Raw genomic sequence first — 23,890 nt, 5'->3', positions numbered from 1 at the left:
CTACTTTTTCATTTCTTTCTTTCAACGTACCAGCCGTATCCCACTGAGGCGGGGTGGCCCAAAAGAAAAAACAAGTTTCTCCTTTTAAATACCTTTGCTTATTTATATGCTTGCTAATGTGCTTTGGCAAAGTACAGTAGCAGAATTGCTACTTAATATTATCGCTGCATATTCTCCTTTTAACCCTTAAAGGGTTGTGATACCTGCTCTTAGGGTCGCAAAATTTAAAAAAAATATTTTTTCTTATGAAATGGTAGAGAATCAGACACAACCCCCAGATTACATTTATAAGTGAGAGGCAGTGATAAACCAGCAAAGGTCATAAAGCCTGACAAAGTTTGATACAAGGAAGGAGTTAGTAGTAGTAGTAGTACAGGGTGCAAAATTAACATGTATGGTGATGTGGTTTAGTGCTTTCTTTAATTATAATAATAAGCAATGATGATGTAACATGTCAAGCTTCTCTTAAAAAGTCCATCTATAGTGAAGGTGGAATTTTCAGAGAGGTTCAGCAAGAGTTATTTATTACAATCAAAACTAAGCACTAAACCCAGTGTGTCAAGTGAAATGTGCATTCACTCTGATAGGACATTCTATCAAGATTTGGTGAAACAATAACTTGGCTTGGCAGTTGTCACCGCAAGGTGCTTGCCGTTCCTACCTGAGGTATGTGTGTGTGTCCAACTCGTTACTATGTGAATGTAGTTTCCAACATCCAATGGATGAAAAAGAAAAGATGGCCATAACCCCAAATGTGGTTTGATAGAAAGTAATTTGTTGTGTTCTAAACTTTTATCAATGTTATTGCCTGAAATTTGGAGTTGACAGAGCTGGAAAAAAATAGTCCAAGAAAGGTGCTTCCCTATGGAAAATTGGTACATCATGAATAGTGGATTGAGCAGCTGATATACTCACCTATACATGTATGTGGTTGCAGGGGTTGAGTTCTCTATCGTGAGCATCAGTGTGCCCAGGAACCACAGCAAAGAATGAGCTGTTTATGGTTGCTAGAAGTTAATATGCTAGAAATAAGACATAGGTAATCATTATTATATACAAAGTATGATAGGTTTTGGGGAGTAATTTCTGGAGTAACATTTAAGCATTAGGATTAGTTTTGCCAAAATCAACTGCATATTTGTAGCTTTTGTGCCTACCAATTTTTATTACATGTACCTCTCAAGGGAGGCACCTTGATGCTTGTGAAGGGCTCTTGACCTAGGGAATTGGATCTATGCTCCAGTAACCTGAATTGAGCCTGAATACCTTCCATCCCCCCCTCCAGGCGCTAAACCCTTTAGCGCTCCCACATAATTTTTTTTTTTTTCAACAAGTCAGCTGTCTCCCACTGAGGCAGGGTGACCCAAAAAGAAAGAAAATCCCCAAAAAGAAAATACTTTCATCATCATTCAACACTTTCACCTCACTGTTTTTGCAGAGGCACCCAGATACAACAGTTTAGAAGCATATATAAAGATATATAACATATCCCTCCAAGCTGCCAATATCCTAAACCCCTCCTTTAAAGTGCAGGCATTGTACTTCCCATTTCCGGCTATATAAAAATAAACAGTTTCCCTGAATCCCTTCACTAAATATTACCCTGCTCACACTCCAGCAGCTCATCAGGTCCCAAAAACCATTTGTCTCCATTCACTCCTGCCCCTCAAGGGAGGTTCCTCGACGCTGGTGAGGGGTTCTTGATATAGGGAATTGGATCTGTGCTCTGGTTCCCTGAATTGAGCCTGAATACTTTCCATCCCCCCCCACATATGGTGTATAATCCTACGGGTTTAGCGCTTCCCTGTGATTCTAATAATAATAATTCCATTAACTCCTGTCTAACACGTTCACACACGCTTGCTAGAAGTCCAAGTCCCTCGACCAAAAAAACCTCCTTTACCCCTTCCCTCCAACCTTTTAAAGGACAACCCCTACCCCACCTTCCTTCCCCTACAGATTTATATGCTCTCCATATCATTATACTTTGATCCATTCTCTCTAAATGATCAAACCACCTAAACAACCCCTCTTCAGCCCTCTGAGTAATACTTTTATTAACTCCACACCTTCTCCTAATTTCCACACTCAGAATTTTCTGCGTATTTACACCACACATTGCCCTTAGACAGGACATTTCCACTGCCTCCAACCGTCTCCTCGCTGCAGCATTTACAACCAAGCTTCACTCACACCCATATCCCCTCAAGGAAGGTTCCTTGATGTTGGTGAGGGGCTCTTGATTTAGGGAATTGGATCTGTGCTCCAGTTCCCCGAATTAAGCCTGAATGCCTTCCACATCCCCCCCCCCAGGCGCTGTATAATCCTCCGGGTTTAGCGCTTCCCCCTTGATTATAATAATAAAATAATTCACACCCATATAAGAGAGTTGATACTACTATACTTTCATACATTCCCTTCTTTGCCTCCATAGATAATGTTTTTTTGTCTCCACATATACCTCAATGCATCACTCACCTTTTTTCCTTCATCAATTTTATGGTTAACCTCATCCTTCACAAACCCATCTGCTGACATGTCAACTCCCAAATATCCGAAAACATTCAATTCTTCCATACTCCCTCTCTCCATTGTGATATCTAATTTTTATTTATCTAAATCATTTGATACCCTCATCACCTTACTCTTATCTATCTTCACTTTCAACTCTCTACCTTTACACACCCTCCCAAATTTGTCCACTAACCTTTGCAACTTTTCTTTAGAATCTCCCATAAGCACAGTATCATTAGCAAAAAGTAACTGTGCCAACTCCCATTTTGTATTTGATTCCCCATAATTTAATCTCGCCCCTCTCCCCAACACCCTAGCATTTACTTCCTTTACAACCCCATCTATAAATATATTAACAACCATGGCGACATTACACATCCCTGTCTAAGACCTACTTTTACCGGGAAGTACTCTCCCTCTATTCTACACGCCCTAAGCCTCACTATCGCTATAAAAAAACTATAAAGCATTTAGTAACTTACTACCTATTCCATATATGTACTTGTAACATTTGCCACATTGCTCCCTTATCCACTCTATCATATGCCTTTTCTAAATCCATAAATGCAATGAAAACTTCCCACCTTTATCTATATACTATTCACATATATGCTTCAATGTAAATACTTGATCTCCACATCCCCTACCCACTCTAAAGCCTCCTTGCTCATCCGCAATCCTACTCTCTGTCTTACCTCTAATTCTTTCAATAATAACCCTTATTTTACTTTACTTTTCCTGGTATACTCAGTAAACTTAATCCCCTATAATTTTTGCAATCTCTTTTGTCCTCCTTCCATTTATATGAAGGAACTATACATGCTCTCTGCCAATCCCTAGGTACCTTCCCTTCTTTCATACATTTATTAAACAAAAATACCAACCACTCCAACACTATATCCCCCCCTGCTTTTAACATTTCTTTCATGATCCCATCAGTTCTAGCTGCTTTACCCCCCTTTCATTCTACGTAATGCCTCACATACCTCCCTCGCACTCACATCCTTCTCCTCTTCACTCCTAAAAGATGTTATACCTCCCTGGCCAGTGCATGAAATTACCGTCTCCCTTTCTTCATCAACATTTGAAAGTTCCTCAGAATATTCCCGCGATCTACCCAGTACCTCCAGCTCCCCATATACTAACTCCCCTACTCTGTTTTTAACTGACAAATCCATTCATTCCCTAGGCTTTCTTAATTTAATAATAATTATTACATGTAAATACATTATTTGTGCTGTATCAAGACATAAAAAATTGCATTGTGTTTATGATAGCAAGTATTGTATATAACAGCTGTGAAAATGCTGGCTGATTCTGGTAAACGTCACTGGAGAACTAAATTTCAAAAAGGCTGCATGCCCTACTACATTTTGGTATTTATAACTATTGCCATACACTGAAGTAATATGAGAATGTGAAAAAGTGTTCAAGGAAGAGGGAGGGAGAGTTTGTAACAGACAGGTGAGCCTTTGGACATATTGGGGAGGAAACATGAATTGTCTGAACTTCCTAAGAAGGAAAACATATGATTGGGGGAGGAGGTAAACAACAGGTGTTGCCAGAGTTCAAATGCAAAGATTGAAGGGCCGTAATAAATGGGGTCGATTATTCAGTGAATTTAAACTACTAAAACCTGTGACTTTTCTGTGCGTAAAAGAATTGTGAAAGTCATGAAAGAGGTCTTGCGAAGACAAGATTGGCTATTAGGTGGGGAAGATAGAAAAATCCCCAGTCAAATTAATAATAATAAGATCTTTATTTTGGTCATCGCCTTGACTTACACGATGAGCTACGCAAATCGTGTAAAGATCAAACCAAGAAATGGTACCGTTGATGATTCAACGAAGATTGCTCTTGCAACTGTTGTTCAGGGAGCACTGGAAGTAAAATTCAACACCATATTGTCACTGAAAGAAGCATTCATTGTTGTGTGTCACGATGATGCTGAAGCAGAGAAGCTACTCACTACAGAAGCCATCACTACTCTTACTACTCAAGGGTTTACTGTTACGTCATCTCCTGCCCTCAGGGCAAGGAAATCAGTATTCCTAAAAAAACTGGACAAGATTCTGACGTCTCAAACACCTGCTGAACTCAAGTCATCCATCGAGACGCAAAATACTTGGGCTACTGTTGACAGCATTACAAAAATCCCAAATGCAACGTCCATGATCAAGGTCACCTTCACCGACGTGAACATGGCTGCCACTGCACTGAATGAAGGTCTTGCTGTCTACTACTACTACATCAGCCCTACCTACATTGAAGCAGAGAGATATCACTACATCCAACATTGCTGGAACTGTTATTCATACCATCACACCACCAAAGCATGTCCAGTAAAAGACAAGAAGTTCTGCACTACATGTGGTAGTGAGGGACACACCTTCAGTTCCTGCACCGCTGCTACTCCAACACAACCAGCGTGCTTAAACTGCAAGAGTAATGATCACCATACACTGGCAGCAAAATGTCCTACAAGAAAGGATATTATGAAGAAAACACAAGATGCAGCAAAGAAAAAACCTACTAGCAACACTCCAACGTATGCAGCAATTGCAAAAATACAAGCAGACACTACAAAATTACTTCAAGCATCTACTCAGCCCACCTCCACCACCACCACTACCATCACTCCTCCTACATGTGACATAACGAAGATTCACTACTGTCTACTATACGCTCATATGCAAAACATGGCTGTACCTGGATCATTTAACTCTACCATCAACGAGTTATTTGCATTAAACAACATGCCTTCATTTACATTTCCAGCATCTCCACCTTCTGAAGAAATTCTCAAATTCACCAAAAACTTAATCGCCAACTCTTCTGCAGAAGTTCCATCAACACCACCAACTAGTGACATCAATCCAACAACGACCAATGAGAAGCCTCCACCGCCACCACCTCTCACTGAATCCAACCAATCAGAAGCCTTACCACCAGAAACATCTTCTAATTCGTCTACTGAAGTTGAAAACGAAGCAACACCACCTTCCTCTACTCCACCACAGCCTTCTCTACTTAGCTCACGTCGATTACCTGGAACACCATGCTTTAAACACAAAGGACTCGAATTCTACACCACGAGGCTATACCCTGCAAGCATGACTCGCCTAAAACTCATCCAACATCTCCAAGACAACACTGTATCGTACCAAAGCGAAGAAAGACCATTCCCTACCTACAACCAGATACTCCACCACCTCCAAACCAACAAATACTACTACAGCTCTCCCATAAGTGTGATACAACTCTCTCGAAAACAATATACCGCACTGATAAACGGTTTAAGACCATAACCAACTCATCCTGCTTGCTGCCTTCTGACACTCCCAGCTCCTACCGCTGCCTTCGCCATCCTCTCCTAGTGAGCCAAGCAATGACATCAGTCAAGCCTCTCTACCTACGTCTCCAGTACTTTTGTACCACATGTCCCAAAGTGGTTGGGCCACTTGCCTTGATTCCTCCTCTTCCCCTCCTTCCCATCCTTTTCCAGTTATTTCCATCCTTCCATATCCTTCTTCCTTCCCATCTTACGACAGCTCTCGTCGTCCTCGATTCGATTCGATTCGATCTTTATTTACAACAAGTACACGTACAAGGTATACAAGCCTAGCTTGACATCAATGACATATGTACTACTATATAGAAAACCACTTGTTATGCAGAGCAGTTCGGGCAAATTAGGTCAGTTTTGCCCCAGGATGCAACCCACACCAGTCGACCAATACCCAGGTACCCATTTTACTGATGGGTAAACAAAGACAACCGGTGTAAGGAAACACATCCAATGTCTCCACCCCTTCCCTGGGAATCAAACCCGGACCCCTCACTGTGTGAAGCAAGAGCTTTTGTCACCAGGCCACGGGGCACCGTGGTCCAAGTCAGACTGAAATGTCACAAGTTTCAGTCTATGTGGGTCACTCACGTATTCGTAACTTTGTTTTTAAACACACTAGCAGTCTCCCACCAAGGTATAGTGACCCAAAAGAAGAAGAAAAGATTTTTTCTATTTACAATTAGAAGGAGCTACTAGTCCCTTGCTCCTGGCATTTTAGCCACCTATTATAGCAAGATTCTTCTCCATTTCCCATGTAAAGTCATACAGCTATTAAAGAGCAGTTGAAGAGGATGAGGGAATGCATCATACTTGGTCTCCATAGTTTAGCTTAGACAAGATCAGGGTTGAATGAAGACAAAGGGTTTGTCTATAAGCTCCCCCCAAAAATGGGCTAAAATTTTAAACAGGTTCAGTTCGCTAAGACATGTAGCTTTTAGAGAGGCAATGTGAGACATCCAAGATACTCAACAATCAAGGAGAATGCAAAAAATCTGACCACATCACATACTAGAATATGGGAAACTATACAGGTGTAAAATATACTGTGGGATGATAGTGAATAGTGAAAGTTTTCAAAATTATTTTAGCAATGTAAAATCTGAAAAAAAAAATTACATTCAGGGGAGAGTACTAAACGTGAAGGGGTCATACAGCACCTGGGGAGTGAAAGGCATTCAGACTCGATTCAAAGAATTCAAGCACAGGTCCAGTTCCTTAGATTAAGAACCCCTCACCAGCATCAAGGAGTCATGAAACCATTTAAAGTGATCCAGTTGGCAGCACAATCCTTAGCATCTTGGGGTGGCATTGATATGAACCCACAGTGTTGGATTAATCCTTTACCAACATTATACTGTTGCTTGACCCATAGCAATTTAGAAATTAATTTAATTATATTAGTATTTTACTTGTATCAGTCCCTCTTGAGTAAATCTCAGACTAGCAGCATACCAGTAGATTATTATATTATTCATGAGTAAAAGTGCTAAATCTGTAGGGGTTATATACTGCCTCAATAGAATCAGATTTGATCCAAGGAATTGAGGGAAAGCTCTAGTTCCCTGGATCTGGAGCACATCACAGGCAATGAAGCATAGCCCCTTCCTTCTCAATTGCTCTTTCCAGGTTTTTAACTGCAGCCAGTACTTCCTTCCTTCCTCCAAAAGCCATACCTGTTGTAAGAGGCAACTAAAATGCCAGGAGCAAGGGCTAGTAACCCCTTCTTCTGTATAAAATACTAAATGTAAAAAGGAAAATAATAAGTGTAATAATAGCATGTGACAGTTGTGACTGTGACCAAGGAGATATGAATGAGTGCTAGTCATGTTTCTAGTGGCCCCAATATAGAAATGCTCCTTACAACCTCTGAAATCATAATTTCAGGTGTAAACCAGCGTACTTGATACAGGCTGCCAACATTAAACCTGCTTTAGGTGTTTATTAATAACAATGCTTTTGTTGGAAATTCTGGCCTTATTGTTTGTGACCAATCCAAATAAAGTTTTTTGACATGTAAAGGGGAAACATTAATCTTCGAACAGAAAAGATAAAAAAAGTAAATTTTAATATCATGATAAAAAATATGAATATTCTTCTATCACAAGCAATGGTATAGTGTGAAGAAACTGCAAAGAAAATTGGAGATCAAAGGAAAGAAAAGAAGACTTCAAATATGTTACCAGATGAATGCGTAGAAATTTAGATTTTGATATTTTGTCCAACAAGTCAACTGTGATTATTGGTTTAGCATTTACCAGTAAGACACATCAAACTTACTCTTCAATTAGTGCTGTAGTTTAACCAAAGACAATTAGTTATGACAAAAATATTAATATAAAAAAGTATCCTGTGATTTTGTTTTCTTTTGAAATGAAAAACAAAATATTTTGAAAATTAAAAACATTTTTTTTTTCAAATATTTTGTATTTAATAATATACAGAAGTCCGGACGAGAATAAACCTTTAACTGTAATGTGGTTCTGTTCAAGGTTTATGCAAACATTACAGATATCTCTACTTTAGTAACACTGCAGTTCTTCCATGATATTTTGTTTCATTTTCCAAATTTCTTTTGGTGACAGGAGTCAAACCTCTAGAAGACTGTGATCATAGAGGCACGTGATTTTCCAACACCAATCCATTTCACTGAAATATAAAAATGCAATTATTAAAAAAAAACAATATAGGGAGGTGGTATAAACCTTGGTAATAAATACCGACAAGTGTCTTTCTAAACCAATATAGGGAGGTACCACCTCTAGACCTGGAGTGGAAAACCTTATCCTCAGAGAAGATAATAAACATATTTTAGGGAAAACTCAAGATTCTTCCCGGAGCTGTTGGAATATTTTCTTCTCCTACCATCCCGTATATTCTATGTACGTAAATTGTATTTAAAAACAAAATACATCATTAAATCTGTAAATATAAAATAAACTCAAGAAAATATACAGTATGTAGAGAAGAAAGATAAAGATTTAAAGTGCAGAACTTACTAGAATTAACACTATTGCTTTACAGGCACTAGCTGCACATCCTACACTTACACCAGTTAAACTGTAGCGAAGTGGCAAGATTAAGTGTTAGGTAAATGACACATGTGTAAGCGTTGACATTTTATTGTGGCAACATTTCACTCTCCAGGAACTTGACAATAGCTCCTGGAAAGCAAAACTTTGCCACAATAAAATATCACATTAGTTACACATGAATCCTTTTATCTAACATACTGTCGGTAATTCTAACTTTATTACTAAGATTAAGAGTGTATGTAACTGCCAGCACATGAATTAGCTTTCCACTTGGGTAAAAAAAAAGTATTATCATGGATGAGAGAATACTTGAACAATATAGTATACAGATGAAAGTTGTAATTCGCTGGAGACAGGCCCCTGAAAATGACAGGAATGTGGAAACTCTGGATAAGGGTGCAGCAAGCAAAGAGCCCATGGGGAAAAAGAAAAGCCATAATTTGCTGGTGGTTAGGTTCACGAAAATGACACAAATGTGTCATTTCTGTGAACCTAACTACCAGTAAATTAAGGCTTGAGTAGCAGTCATGCACCAGGAAAACAGAAGACAGGGACCAGAAATATAGTGAATATGAAGAGTGTGAATTTCTGAATTTATTTGTAATACAAAGTCACTACAAGGGATGACACATCAGGTTCATGCGTAGCAAATAGAGTTGGGCTCTACACTGTTCCTGGTGTATACATATACCATGGCTACATAAGTTAACCCCTTCATATATTTGTTTACAGTGAAATGTCAACATAACTTTCATTCTCCTGTGTGCAGGTTGTGTACAGAAATAAACACTAGTGAACAATTTAGGACACCTTCACTGGAGAAGTTTCAGTTGTGGGACCTTAACTGCTTCAAATACATTATGCATTTGAAGTGATCAAGGTCCCAAAAAAGAAGTCTTGAAAAAAGATGTCCTAAGTATTTTTTTTTTTTATTATCACACTGGCCGATTCCCACCAAGGCAGGGTGGCCCGAAAAAGAAAAACTTTCACCATCATTCACTCCATCACTGTCTTGCCAGAAGGGTGCTTTACACTACAGTTTTTAAACTGCAACATTAACACCCCTCCTAAGTGTATACATTTATATCTATTTCCAACTAGCTGTTGGCAGTCATCTGCCTTCATACTACAACAGGAACCAACCAACACTAAAAAACCTTTCTCAACACCAAAATAGTTATTAGACTGCTTACATAAGAAAACTTCCTCGCTTACAAACCTGGTACACTGATAAGCTCCTCTATCTTTTCAACGTAACTGCGGGCATTTTGTGGGAGCTCCTCGTAAGTGCGGCACTGAGCGGTATCTTGCATCCATCCTGGCATGGTGATATACTCAACCTTGAAAATAAGTAGGGCATAACCTTAAATAATTTATAATGAATCTATGTAATAATCTACAATACAATTAATCTAATATGATAGAGTAACCTATAAATGTAAAATTGATTTGTGTAAAAAAAAAAAATTATCAATGTCATGATTATTATTTTTCTTAATACTTCTGATCTTACAATTGCTTCAATGTGTAATACTCTGTTAAACATGCATGGCATGGGAGAGAATGTTAGTTCAGGGTGAGTGAAGACAAGCGGTTTTATGGATTTGATGTGCTGTTGAAGTGAGAACAAAATAACATTTACAAAAGGATTCAGGGAAAACTGGTTAGCCAGACATGAGTCCTGGAGGTGGAAAGTACAGTTTCTGTACTCTGAAGGAAGGATGAGAATGTTACAATACAAAGGGATGTTTGAACTGCGATGTCTGCACACTTCTGGTAAGACACCTATTTAATAAACGATGATGAAAGTTTCCTTTTCTGGTCATCTTACCCTAAGGACAGACGTACTATTATTACAATCAAACTAAGCACTAAACCCACACAGGTCACCTATGGGTGAATCCTGAAGGAAAAACAACGAAGATGACACCACTAGCACAGTTTAACTCCAGCTACTACTATTGCATCTTTTCTATAGGGAAAGGAGGGGGGACCCCTTGATGCTAGTGAAGGACTCTTGATCCAAGAAACTGGAGCTGTCCTCTCTTTCCTTGGATCAAACCTGACTACTCTCTCCCATTCCCCAAGTTATGTATAATTCCTACAAGATTAGCACTAACCCATGAAGGTAATAATACCACTATTATGCAACTACCACACAAATTAAAAACAGCTTATTAGCCAATAAAGTACACAGACTTTTTCAAAATACACAGACAACCCACACACAGGAGAAAGAAACTTATGACAAATGTTTTGGTCTGACTTGAACCATTAACTAGTCACACACTGTGTTAATGGTCCAAGTCAGACTGAAATGTCATCATAAGTTTTTCTCTTCTATGTGCAGGTTATCTGTCTATTGTTCCAGTCATGGTATTGTGCCTTTTTATTCTTTTTTCAACACAGAAGTGAATAACCAATGCATTTTCATTCCAACAATAATGATTAACAGATACAAGTTGCAATATACTTACTGTTATATCCTCCAATTCACCCATATTTGCTGGGAAGTGTTCAATTCTTTCTCCATTCTTTCTTAAGTAGCCAACGCCAATTTTGATTTCTGCAATTCCATTACACATCAACCATTGTGAATGATTTTCATCATTAACAATAAACCTCCAGTGAAAACTAAATTTATCAGAAACAAGAAAAATAAGACATTATGAATGATGAAAAGGAAGGCATGAGTATAATATACATTAATAATAAACACAACAAAGTGTATAATAATTAGCATATAAATAATTAATGTTTATTTGAAACAAAACAGAAAATCATAGATACATAAGCAGAGAAGAAAAGATATTTACATATGTGTCATGCATTTTTTAGACAGTTAAACAAGCTGAGCTGCCGTAAAACAGATATTTATAAATATACACCGATAGATAAACTATAATAATATATATCCATTTTAAATCTTGCACCAAAACTAAGAAGACTACCCCAACCTGGCAAAAATTATATCATATAATTCATTTTAATTCTACCAAATCTAACTTGGGTATGTCTAACTTATTTAGTATTTTTAACACCAATGAAATACAATAAATTGTGTCTGTCAGATTAATTTTTGATGAGTTAGTGCAACAACGAATTTGCAATCACCTTGTCTGACAAAACAATTGCTTTATAAAAGTGCAGATATTGATACATGGATGATATACAAGAGAAACTGAAATGGTAAAGTGTGTTCAATATTATTAAAAATGCAAGACATAAGCAGAAGACTATACACAATACTCAAGAATTAAAATTAAAAGTGGAAGAATAAGTAGCAGTTTTAGCTGTTATTCAAGAACTGATCTCTCTTTCTCTCACACACACACACACACATGCACACACACACAAAAAAAAAATTGCACACAACAGCAAATACATTTTTTTTTTCAACAAGTCGGCCATCTCCCACCAAGGCAGGGTGACCCAAAAAGAAAGAAAATCCCCAAAAAGAAAATACTTTCATCATTATTCAACACTTTCACCTCACTCACACATAATCACTGTTTTTGCAGAGGTGCTCAGAACACAACAGTTTAGAAGTTTAGAAGTTTACGTGTCGGCGGATGGATTTATGAAGGATGAGGTTAATCATAGAACTGATGAGGGAAAAAAGGTGAGTGGTGCGTTGAGGTATATGTGGAGTCAAAAAACGTTATCTATGGAGGCAAAGAAGGGAATGTATGAAAGTATAGTAGTACCAACACTCTTATATGGGTGTGAAGCTTGGGTTGTGAATGTTGCAGCGAGGAGGTGGTTGGAGGCAGTGGATTATTATAATCAAGGGGGAAGCGCTAAACCCGGAGGATTATACAGCGCCTGGGGGGGGATGTGGAAGGCATTCAGGCTTAATTTGGGGAACTGGAGCACAGATCCAATTCCCTAAATCAAGAGCCCCTCACCAACATCAAGGAACCTTCCTTGAAGAGTGGAGGCAGTGGAGATGTCCTGTCTAAGGGCAATGTGTGGTGTAAATATTATGCAGAAAATTAGGAGTGTGGAAATTAGGAGAAAGTGTGGAGTTAATAAAAGTATTATTCAGAGGGCTGAAGAGGGGTTGTTGAGGTGGTTTGGTCATTTAGAGGAATGGATCAAAGTAGAATGACATGGAGAGCATTTAAATCTGTAGAAGGAAGGCGAGGTAGGGGTCGTCCTCAAAAAGGTTGGAAGGAAGGGGTAAGGGAGGTTTTGTGGGCGATGGGCTTGGACTTCCAGCAGGCGTGCATGAGCATGTTCGATAGGAGTGAATGGAGACGAATGGTATTTGGGACCTGACGATCTGTTGGAGTGTGAGCAGGGTAATATTTAAACACACATGCATACATAAAATAAAAGTAAAGACTCTGTAGGAATCTCCAAATCAGCTCTGACAACACTTTGAGAGGAAAATGCCTTTCATGGAGGGTGTCTTAATACTGGTGAAGGATGCTTGATCCAAGGAATCAGAGCCACCCTCCCTTTCCTTGGATCAAGCCTGATTATCTTCCACTCCCCAGATGTATGCTTTTCAAAATATTTTAAATTATATTAAAACAACTAACTTTACAGATAAAAGAAAATCTGTAGGGCATAAATAAAAAAAAGCATACCTTCTAGCTCATCTAATATATCCAACTTGGTAAGAATAATAGCAGTGTAGCCATTCACCATATTGGAGTGACTCAAGAGCATTGCATCCAGCCAGCCACATCTTCTTGGTCTCCCAGTGGTTACTCCATATTCACCCCCACGAGACTGCAGTAATTTTCCAGTATCCTGGGGAAAAAAAAATAGTTTTAGATGAATAAGACACATGTGCAACACTTGGGTATCTTTATTGTGAAGATGTTTCTCAAACAAATATATACACACACCCCTCTGGGTTTTCTTCTATTTTCTTTCTAGTGCTTGTTCTTGTTTATTTCCTCTTATCTCCATGGGGAAGTGGAACAGAATTCTTCCTCCGTAAGCCATGCGTGTTGTAAGAGGCGACTAAAATGCCAGGAGCAAGGGGCTAGTAACCCATTCTCCTGTACAAATTACTAAATTTAAAAAGAAAAACTTTTGTTTTTCTTTTTGGGCCACCCTGCCTTGGTAAAAAAAAAGTTTCTCAAACAAATGACTTAGTCTAATACAGGAAAAGATACTTTAGATGGTAAAAGATTTGAGATAGTGGTTTGAGGTGATCAGGCCTTTAGCCTTGATGACTCTGTTGGGGACAGTGGAACATGTGAAGTAATAGTGTGAAGCGATCAGGCCCCTTCCTAGAAAGGAGGTAATCAATTCATCAATCTTCATGAATCTAAGGTAGATGCCCTATCTCTATACACAAGTCTCTATCCCAAAGCATCCACTCTAAATTTTGTCAACTGTACTATAAATATAATACAGTTTCAAGACGAATTTGCTGTTTTACATTTTATGCAACAGCCACACCTACAGTGTGCTGCCAATCCCAAGGGACAAGTGTAAAACTTCAAGAAAAAATAGAGCAAAATCTTTTTGCAAGACCTTTGACACATGGTGTACATTAATCTATCCTGACTTTCATCAAATCAATCCTTAAAAATGTCATTTATTAGAATGATCAGAGGTAAATATTTCAAAAGTGATATGGGAAAAATAGAATCTTCATTTATGTGTCTGTATATCAAGGAATTTTTTTTTTTTTTTTTTTTTTTTTTCAACAAGTCGGCCGTCTCCCACCGAGGCAGGGTGACCCAAAAAAGAAAGAAAATCCCCAAAAAGAAAATACTTTCATCATCATTCAACACTTTTTTCACCACACTCGCACATTATCACTGTTTTTGCAGAGGTGCTCAGAATACAACAGTCTAGAAGCATACACATATAAAGGTACACAACATATCCCTCCAAACTGCCAATATCCCAAACCCCTCCTTTAAAGTGCAGGCATTGTACTTCCCATTTCCAGGACTCAAGTCCAACTATATGAAAATATAGGTAGTAGGTTGGTAGACAGCAACCACCCAGGGAGGTACTACCGTCCTGCCAAGTGAGTGTAAAACGAAGCCTGTGATTGTTTTACATGATGGTAGGATTGCTGATGTCTTTTGTCTGTCTCATAAATATGCAAGATTACAGGCATGTCTTGCTACTTCTACTTACACTTAGGTCACACTACACATACTTGTACACATTTATTTATACACACTCATCTGAGTTTTCTTTGATTTTATCTTAATAGTTCTTGGTCTTATTAATTTTCCTTTTATATCCATGGGGAAGTGGAATAAGAATCTTTCCTCCGTAAGCCATGCGTGTTGTAAAAGTCAACTAAAATGCCGGGAACAATGGGCTAGTAACCCCTTTTCCTGTAAAGATTACTAAAAAGAATAAGGAAAAAATATCTACACAATAACTCTTGATGTAATGAACCTCGATACAACGCCCTTCTGAAATAACAAAAAAGAAAATCCACTATGCAAATTGTACTTCAAACTCATTTAATTTTAATGATTATTGCAGTAGACCTATAACCTGTGTGCAAATTATTATATTAGATATATTTAGATATATTTTCATATTAGGTTTTGTGGGCAAGGGGCTTGGACTTCCAGCAAGCGTGCGTGAGCGTGTTAGATAGGAGTGAATGGAGACGAATGGTACTTGGGACCTGACGATCTGTTGGAGTGTGAGCAGGGTAATATTTAGTGAAGGGATTCAGGGAAACCGGTTATTTTCATATAGTCGGACTTGAGTCCTGGAAATGGGAAGTACAATGCCTGCACTTTAAAGTAGGGGTTTGGGATATTGGCAGTTTGGAGGGATATGTTGTGTATCTTTATATGTGTATGCTTCTAAACTGTTGTATTCTGAGCACCTCTGCAAAAACAGTGATAATGTGCGAGTGTGGTGAAAGTGTTGAATGATGATGAAAGTATTTTCTTTTTGGGGATTTTCTTTCTTTTTTGGGTCACCCTGCCTCGGTGGGAGACGGCCGACTTGTTGAAAAAAAAAAAAAATATATAGATATACAGATATTAGATATATAGATATACAGGAGGGTGGGGGCAGGAGTAAAGAGGAGTGATTGGTGGAATGATGAAGTAAAGGGTGTGATAAAAGAGAAAAAGTTAGCTTATGAGAGGTTTTTACAAAGCAGAAGTGTTATAAGAAGAGCAGAGTATATGGAGAGTAAAAGAAAGGTGAAGAGAGTGGTGAGAGAGTGCAAAAGGAGAGCAGATGATAGAGTGGGAGAGGCACTGTCAAGAAATTTTAATGAAAATAAGAAAAAATTTTGGAGTGAGTTAAACAAGTTAAGAAAGCCTAGGGAAAGTATGGATTTGTCAGTTAAGAACAGAGTAAGGGAGTTAGTAGATGAGGAGAGTGAGGTATTAGGTAGATGGTGAGAATATTTTGAGGAACTTTTAAATGTTGAGGAAGAAAGGGAGGCAGTAATTTCATGCACTGGTCACGGAGGTATAACATCTTTTAGGGGTGAAGAAGAGCAGAATGTAAGTGTGGGGGAGGTACGTGAGGCATTACGTAGAATGAAAGGGGGTAAAGCAGCTGGAACTGATGGGATCATGACAGAAATGTTAAAAGCAGGGGGGGATATAGTGTTGGAGTGGTTGGTACTTTTGTTTAATAAATGTATGAAAGAGGAGAAGGTACCTAGGGATTGGCGGAGAACATGTATAGTCCCTTTATATAAAGGGAAAGGGGATAAAAGAGATTGTAAAAATTATAGAGGAATAAGTTTATTGAGTATACCAGGAAAAGTATACGGTAGGGTCATAATTGAAAGAATTAGAGGTAAGACAGAATGTAGGATTGCGGATGAGCAAGGAGGATTCAGAGTGGGTAGGGGATGTGTAGATCAAGTGTTTACATTGAAGCATATATGTGAACAGTATTTAGATAAAGATAGGGAAGTTTTTATTGCATTTATGGATTTAGAAAAGGCATATGATAGAGTGGATAGAGGAGCAATGTGGCAGATGTTGCAAGTATATGGAATAGGTGGTAAGTTATTAAATGCTGTAAAGAGTTTTTATGAGGATAGTGAGGCTCAGGTTAGGGTGTGTAGAAGAGAGGGAGACTACTTCCCGGTAAAAGTAGATCTTAGACAGGGATGTGTTATGTCATCATGGTTGTTTAATATATTTATAGATGGGGTTGTAAAAGAAGTAAATGCTAGGGTGTTCGGGAGAGGGTTGGGATTAAATTATGGGGAATCAAATTCAAAATGAGAATTAACACAGTTACTTTTTGCTGATGATACTGTGCTTATGGGAGATTCTAAAGAAAAATTGCAAAGGTTAGTGGATGAGTTTGGGAAGGTATGTAAAGGTAGAAAGTTGAAAGTGAACATAGAAAAGAGTAAGGTGATGAGGGTATCATATGATTTAGATAAAGAAAAATTGGATATCAAATTGGGGAGGAGGAGTTTGGAAGAAGTGAATGTTTTCAGATACTTGGGAGTTGATGTGTTGGCAGATGGATTTATGAAGGATGAGGTTAATCATAGAATTGATGAGGGAAAAAAGGTGAGTGGTGCATTGAGGTATATGTGGAGTCAAAAAACGTTATCTATGGAGGCAAAGAAGGGAATCTATGAAAGTATAGTAGTACCAACACTCTTATATGGGTGTGAAGCTTGGGTGTTAAATGCAGCAGCGAGGAGATGGTTGGAAGCAGTGGAGATGTCCTGTTTAAGGGCAATGTGTTGTGTAAATACAGTGGATCCCCGCATAACGATTACCTCCGAATGTGACCAATTATGTAAGTGCGTTTGTACGTGTATGTTTGGGGGTCTGAAATGGATTAATCTACTTCACAATATTTCTTATGGGAACAAATTTGGTCAGTACTGGCACCTGAACATACTTCTGGAGTGAAAAAATATTGTTAACCGGGGATCCACTGTATTATGCAGAAAATTCGGAGTGTGGAAATTAGGAAAAGGTGTGCAGTTAATAAAAGTATTAGTCAGAGGGCAGAAGAGGGGTTGTTGAGGTGGTTTGGTCATTTAGAGAGAATGGACCAAAGTAGAATGACATGGAAAGCATATAAATCTATAGGGGAAGGAAGGCGAGGTAGGGGTCGTCCTTGAAAGGGTTGGAGAGAGGGGGTAAAGGAGGTTTTGTGGGCGAGGGGCTTGGACTTCCAGCAAGCGTGCATGATTGTGTTAGATAGGAGTGAATGGAGACGAATGGTATTTGGGACCTGATGATCTGTTGGAGTGTGAGCAGGGTAATATTTAGTGAAGGGATTCAGGGAAACCGGTTATTTTCATATAGTCGGACTTGAGTCCTGGAAATGGGAAGTACAATGCCTGCACTTTAAAGGAGGGGTTTGGGATATTGGCAGTTTGGAAGGATATGTTGTGTATCTTTATATGTGTATGCTTCTAAACTGTTGTATTCTGAGCACCTCTGCAAAAACAGTGATAATGTGTGAGTGTGGTGAAAGTGTTGAATGATGATGAAAGCATTTTCTTTTTGGGGATTTTCCTTCTTTTTTGGGTCACCCTGCCTCGGTGGGAGATGGCCAACGTGTGTTTTATGAGACTTTTTAAACATTCTGAATTAATAGAAATTCAGAGATTTTCACAATTAATCTGTTATATTGAAATGTTACTATATTTATAAAAAATATATGTTTAAAGATAATGCACAGCTCAAGAAATTTTTTTTTTTTTAATTTCCATTAGTAATAAAGTGATGATGACTTACATCATGAAGCTCAGTAGGGAAAGGTCCAACACCCACTCTAGTAGTATAGGCCTTTACTACCCCATACACTTCACCAATGTACTGAGGAGCAATGCCCAGTCCAGTACATACACCGCCAATACTGCAATTACTTGAGGTCACATATGGATAAGTACCTGTAAAATATTCCATTTATTAGTACATGTTCAATAGTAAAATTACTGCATTTTTTTTTTTAAACAAACTGGCCATCTCCCACTAAGGTACGGTAACTTAAAAACAAAGAAACACTTTTACCATCATTCACTCCATCACTGTCTTGCCAAAGGGGAGATGATACTACAGTTCATAGCTGCAAATATCCCATCACTTAAATTACTTACTGTAAAAATAACTTAAACACAGAGATTACAGTGAGATGTACCTTTCTAAATTTCTTAATAATGGTGCTTTATATTCATAGGGAAATACTAAATCCACAAGATAATATAACACCTGAGGAAAGGAAAGCAATTATGTTTGATCCAAGGAAGGTAATTCCAATTTCTTGGGTCACGACTCTTTCGCAAGCATCAACACACCTTATTTGAACGTAACTATGGTAGTAGCATTTTCCATGTCAAAAATAATTCTGATTTAGATAAACAGGTAACAAGTCTCACCAAAGTCAATATCCAACATGGCCGCATTAGCTCCTTCTACCAGCACTTTCTTATTCTCCTTAAGACACTTGTGAATATAAGCAAGTGTGTTGGCTACCAAGGGCTGCATTCTCTCAGCATAATCTTTGTACTTACTAACTTCCTCTTCAACATTTACCTGCAGTTCTGAAGAAAAAAAAGCCTCATGTTACAGAATTCATTTGACAATATAAACATGCTAACTCGTTGGCAATAAAAACTGAACATCCCGATGACTCTCACCAATTTTTTTTTTTTAACACATTGGCTGTTTCTCACTGAAACAGACTGACTCAAAAAAGAAGAAACAAAAGCTCTTCTTAGTACAGTGGACCCCCGCATAACGATTATCTCCGAATGCGACCAATTATGTAAGTGTATTTATGTAAGTGCGTTTGTACGTGTATGTTTGGGGGTCTGAAATGGACTAATCTACTTCACAATATTTCTTATGGGAATAAATTCGGTCAGTACTGGCACCTGAACATACTTCTGGAGTGAAAAAATATCGTTAACCGGGGGTCCACTGTACTGTGCAAGACAAGCCACCTTTTACCTGCCGCAGCCAGGAGGCTGTGGCAGGTGACAAACCCCACACTGTGCTATTCTGAGAAAACTGCCCCTCACTCCTTCAACTGCTGCCTTGCAACACTGCATAGCTCCTAATGATGCACTGAGAAGTGTGAAAGTACTTGAGCTAAAGATTTCCTGCCTGCGATTGTTTGCATTAGTACTATATACAAGAGAAAGGGTTACTAGTCCCTTGCTCCTGGCATTATAGTCACCTCTTATGACACAACTACTACAGTGACTGCCAAAGTTGCCCCCATTATACATATTCATCTAATAATTTTGTTAGGAGCTGAGCACTGATATTTCAATTGACAAAAGCTTAACTACAAAATAAGAACATAGCAAGTCTAAAACTATATAATGATTATTCAAAAGAAAATACAAAAGAGCACATGCTAACAGTAAGTTAACTAATGGGATCAAAGGTTCACTGCAGCTCACACAGGAGAAACAATACTCATAATAGAACATGAAGAGAGAACACATCACAATGTTAATTTAATTTAACAATTTAGCAAAAATAAGATACATATTTGGTGATATAGGAAGGAACAATTACAAAGAGGATACAAAGTTATTCAATAAGTGAAAATTCTGGAAAAAGAATAACAATAATCCATTGGTTGAACTACTGAGTTAAAAAAAGACTAAGCAGGGAAGCTCTATACGTATTTGCAAAATGTTCTCCAATTAAGGCAGTAAGTTTCACACAAACTGCCCTTTGTGCATTTCTGCATGCTGGAAATTTCATGTAAATTTTATTTTTGTTAGTTTAGGTTAACTCAGGTTAGCATATAATAACCTGAACACCCATATAATTTCCCAACAATAACAAAATTAAAAAAAGCCGAGTGGCTTATATCTGGTAGCGAGGCATACATCAAAATTTGAGCACATATTTTTATATGCACAGTTAAGAATGTAGAGGACAGATTGATAACTGGGAGATGGAAAGAGAAACAGAAATAAGATTAGCACACAGGATTTCTTCAAGGTTTAAGAATGGATTCTGGGAAATACATTTTAAGGAGTTTCTTAAATTATGTTTATACTTATATCATTGCTGCTCTGTGTATCTGGGAACCCCTTGATGCAACATCCTCATACAGAAAAAATTTGAGACCCATTAATGCCTTCAAAACTTGACTGAAATTTTTATATACTGAACATACCAGAGAAATGATCATGCTGGTTTGGTTATATTATATCTATTAGTTTTAGACCTGCCATCAATACTGAGTATTATAATGCCATTCTAATTTTTTTCTTTAACACAGTGGCTGTTTCCCACTGAGGCAGAGTGACCCATAAAAGAAACACTTTAACCATCTTTCAAACTATCACTGTTTTGCCCAAGGCACACAGATATGACAGTTCAGATGTCCCTCCAGACAGTAAATATCATTCTAATATTAACTGTAATTCCTTTGTATCCATACTTTATGTTAAAAAATAATTACTTTTACTTTTTAACTGAAACAACCAACTCTCTCCTGAGCTGACAAAAGTGGTGGAAAAAGTATAACATGTATTAGGGTTAAAAATTAACTAAAGTTAGATAAGTGTTTTGAGCTAAATACAAAGATATATGTCTGTAAAACCTACCAGGGAACATTCTCTTGTGCGAATCAACTAAGTTCCTCAGTCTTTGCTCAAACAAACTAAAGTCTCCCAGAAGATCTGCCATTCTAAGCCCATGTCTCCCAGCCTTACTGGAGTAGCAAGGGCCAATACCTTTCTTGGTAGTGCCCAGGGTTTTAGTACCAGAATTATCCATAGAACGTTCCTGCTCTTGCAAGCCATCTACACTCTGCCAAAAAAATAAGGACATAAAAGAGTGGTTTCAAACAATTAATAGTAATAATAATAATACTGTAATCAAACATGGTTCAAGAGCATTGGGTAATTAAGGTATTTTGAGTCTCCTTCCTTAGTCTCTCTTATGATACAGCTAATTTTATGTACTAATTATTAAAATAAATTTTCATTTAGAAACAAAGTGCAGAATTATGTACAAGTTTAAAAAATTATACAGCAATAAATGTATCTTAAATTAATCTACTTTTTGCTAACTGTAAAGATGGTATCATAATGTACTGAGAAATTACCTTCTTTGTCACAACCTGTATGCTTATCTATAATATCTAACCGATGTACTGTATACAGAGTTCAATGCTACATATTGAAATGCGTACATTGTGAATATGCTTTGTATACAAAATCCTTGTCATTTTAAATTAAAAAAATGGAACGCTACTCAGGAATTCCTCTCAAATTTTGTTTTTTGCAAACTGAAAACATGAAAGGTTCTCCATGGGAACGTGGAACAGAGTTCTTTCTCCGTGAGTCATGCATGTCGTAAGAGACAACTAAAATGCCAGAAACAAGGGGTTAGTAACCCTTTCTCCTGTATATACATTGCTAAATTTAAAAGGAGAAACTTTTGTGTTTCCTTTTGGGCCACCCTGCCTTGGTGGGATGCAGCCAGTTTGTTGAAAGAAGATGAAAGGTGTTGATTTCTAATACTCAGCCCTTCTGTATATTTCACACCCCTACAAACAATTGTCCAAATAAGAGACATTACTGAATCACAAGTAAATGCAAACAAGAAGTCAGTTTCAACATTAGAAAAAATGAACCCTTCAGTGGGTCTACTGGCCCATGCTAAGCAAATCAAACTCCCCACACATCCACTGCCACTCACATAGCTATCCAACCCACTTTAACAACAAATATTTTTTTTTAACATGTTGGCCATTTCCCACCAAGGCAGGATGACCCAAAAGAAAGAAAAACCTAAAAAGAAAGAAAAAAACTTTTGGAATCATTCAACACTTTCACCATCACTCACACATAATCACTGTCTTTGCAGAGGTTTGCAGATATGACAGTTTAGATAGTCATTCCAAACTGCCAATATCCTAAAACCCCTCCTTTAAAGTGCAGGCATTGTACTTCCCATTTCCAGGACTCAAGTCTGGTTAACCGGTTTCCCTGAATCCCTTCACAAAATATTACCCTGCTCACACTCCAACAGCTCATCAGGTCCCAAAAACCATTTGTCTCCATTCACTCCTAACACACTCATGCACGCTTGCTGGAAATCCAAGCCCTTCGCCCACAAAACCTCCTTTACCCCCTCCATTTTTATTGCTGCTTAAAAGGAAACCAAGCCATAAACCCAAGAGAATAGTGGGTATGGAGATTTTATAGAGTATTTACTTCAAAACTTATGACTGACTGCAGTTTCCTCTGGATGAAAAAACTATACAAGTAAATTATTTTATTTATATTTATTTATTAACACATTGGCCGATACCCACCAAGGCAGGGTGGCCCGAAAAAGAAAAACTTCTATCATCATTCACTCCACCACTGTCTTGCCAGAGGCATGCTTACACTACAGTTATAAAACTGCAACGTTAATACCCCTCCTTCAGAGTGCCAGCACTGTACTTCCCATCTCCAGGAATCAAGTCCAGCCTGCCAGTTTCCCTGAATCCATTCATAAATGTTACCTTGCTTACACTCCAACCATTTGTCTCCATTTGTTCCTATCTAACACACACACACATGCTTGCTGGAAGTCCAAGTCCCTTGCACACAAAACCTCCTTTACCTCCTCCCTCCAACCATTCCTAGGCTGACCCCTACCCCACCTCTCCACTACAGATTTATACACTCTTGAAGTCATTCTATTTCTGTTCATATAAAAAAGTCAGCTTCTGGCAGATAAGACAGTGAGTGAATAATGGTGAAAGTACTGCTGCATTTTTGGGTCATCCCACCTCACTGGGAGACAGTCAGGGTTAATATAAAAAGGTGCAGACCAATAAAAATGACTTTGTTAGTAGTCAGGGTTAATATAAGAAGGTGTAGACCAATAAAAATGACTTTGTTAGTAAAGCACTGATGAAACAAAGAGAAAGTCTAATTATAAACTGTATACTAGATGTTATGGCTAAACTGAATGAATTTCAGAGTAAAACTAGCACAGAAAATTGATGATAAAACTATAAAACAATCAAGGTAATGGGAGGTGCATCTCAAGGTAATAGGGCATATCTTAAGGTAATG

The 23,890-nt window shown here is 38.0% G+C and overlaps 1 protein-coding gene across 2 annotated transcripts in view; it reads right to left on the bottom strand.

The window, feature by feature from the left end:
* Window positions 1-8,266: 8,266 nt before the first annotated feature.
* Adss (adenylosuccinate synthetase) overlaps window positions 8,267-23,890 on the bottom strand; it is a 29,575-nt gene continuing 13,951 nt past the window's right edge. For both annotated transcript variants that reach the window (XM_070103416.1, XM_070103417.1), the window contains exons 4-10: window positions 21,419-21,623; window positions 19,223-19,387; window positions 18,582-18,736; window positions 13,491-13,656; window positions 11,373-11,461; window positions 10,115-10,235; window positions 8,267-8,509 (exon numbers count right to left, since the gene is read on the bottom strand). In XM_070103416.1, coding sequence (XP_069959517.1) covers window positions 8,457-8,509; window positions 10,115-10,235; window positions 11,373-11,461; window positions 13,491-13,656; window positions 18,582-18,736; window positions 19,223-19,387; window positions 21,419-21,623 — 954 coding nt within the window. In that variant the 3' untranslated portion in view covers window positions 8,267-8,456. The remainder of the gene's footprint in view (window positions 8,510-10,114; window positions 10,236-11,372; window positions 11,462-13,490; window positions 13,657-18,581; window positions 18,737-19,222; window positions 19,388-21,418; window positions 21,624-23,890) is intronic.

Source organism: Cherax quadricarinatus, chromosome 85 (genome assembly GCF_038502225.1).
Source record: "Cherax quadricarinatus isolate ZL_2023a chromosome 85, ASM3850222v1, whole genome shotgun sequence".
Taxonomy (NCBI): domain Eukaryota; kingdom Metazoa; phylum Arthropoda; class Malacostraca; order Decapoda; family Parastacidae; genus Cherax; species Cherax quadricarinatus.
The sequence above is the reverse complement of the archived record's forward strand: the minus strand, read 5'-3'. Positions and strand labels throughout refer to the sequence as shown.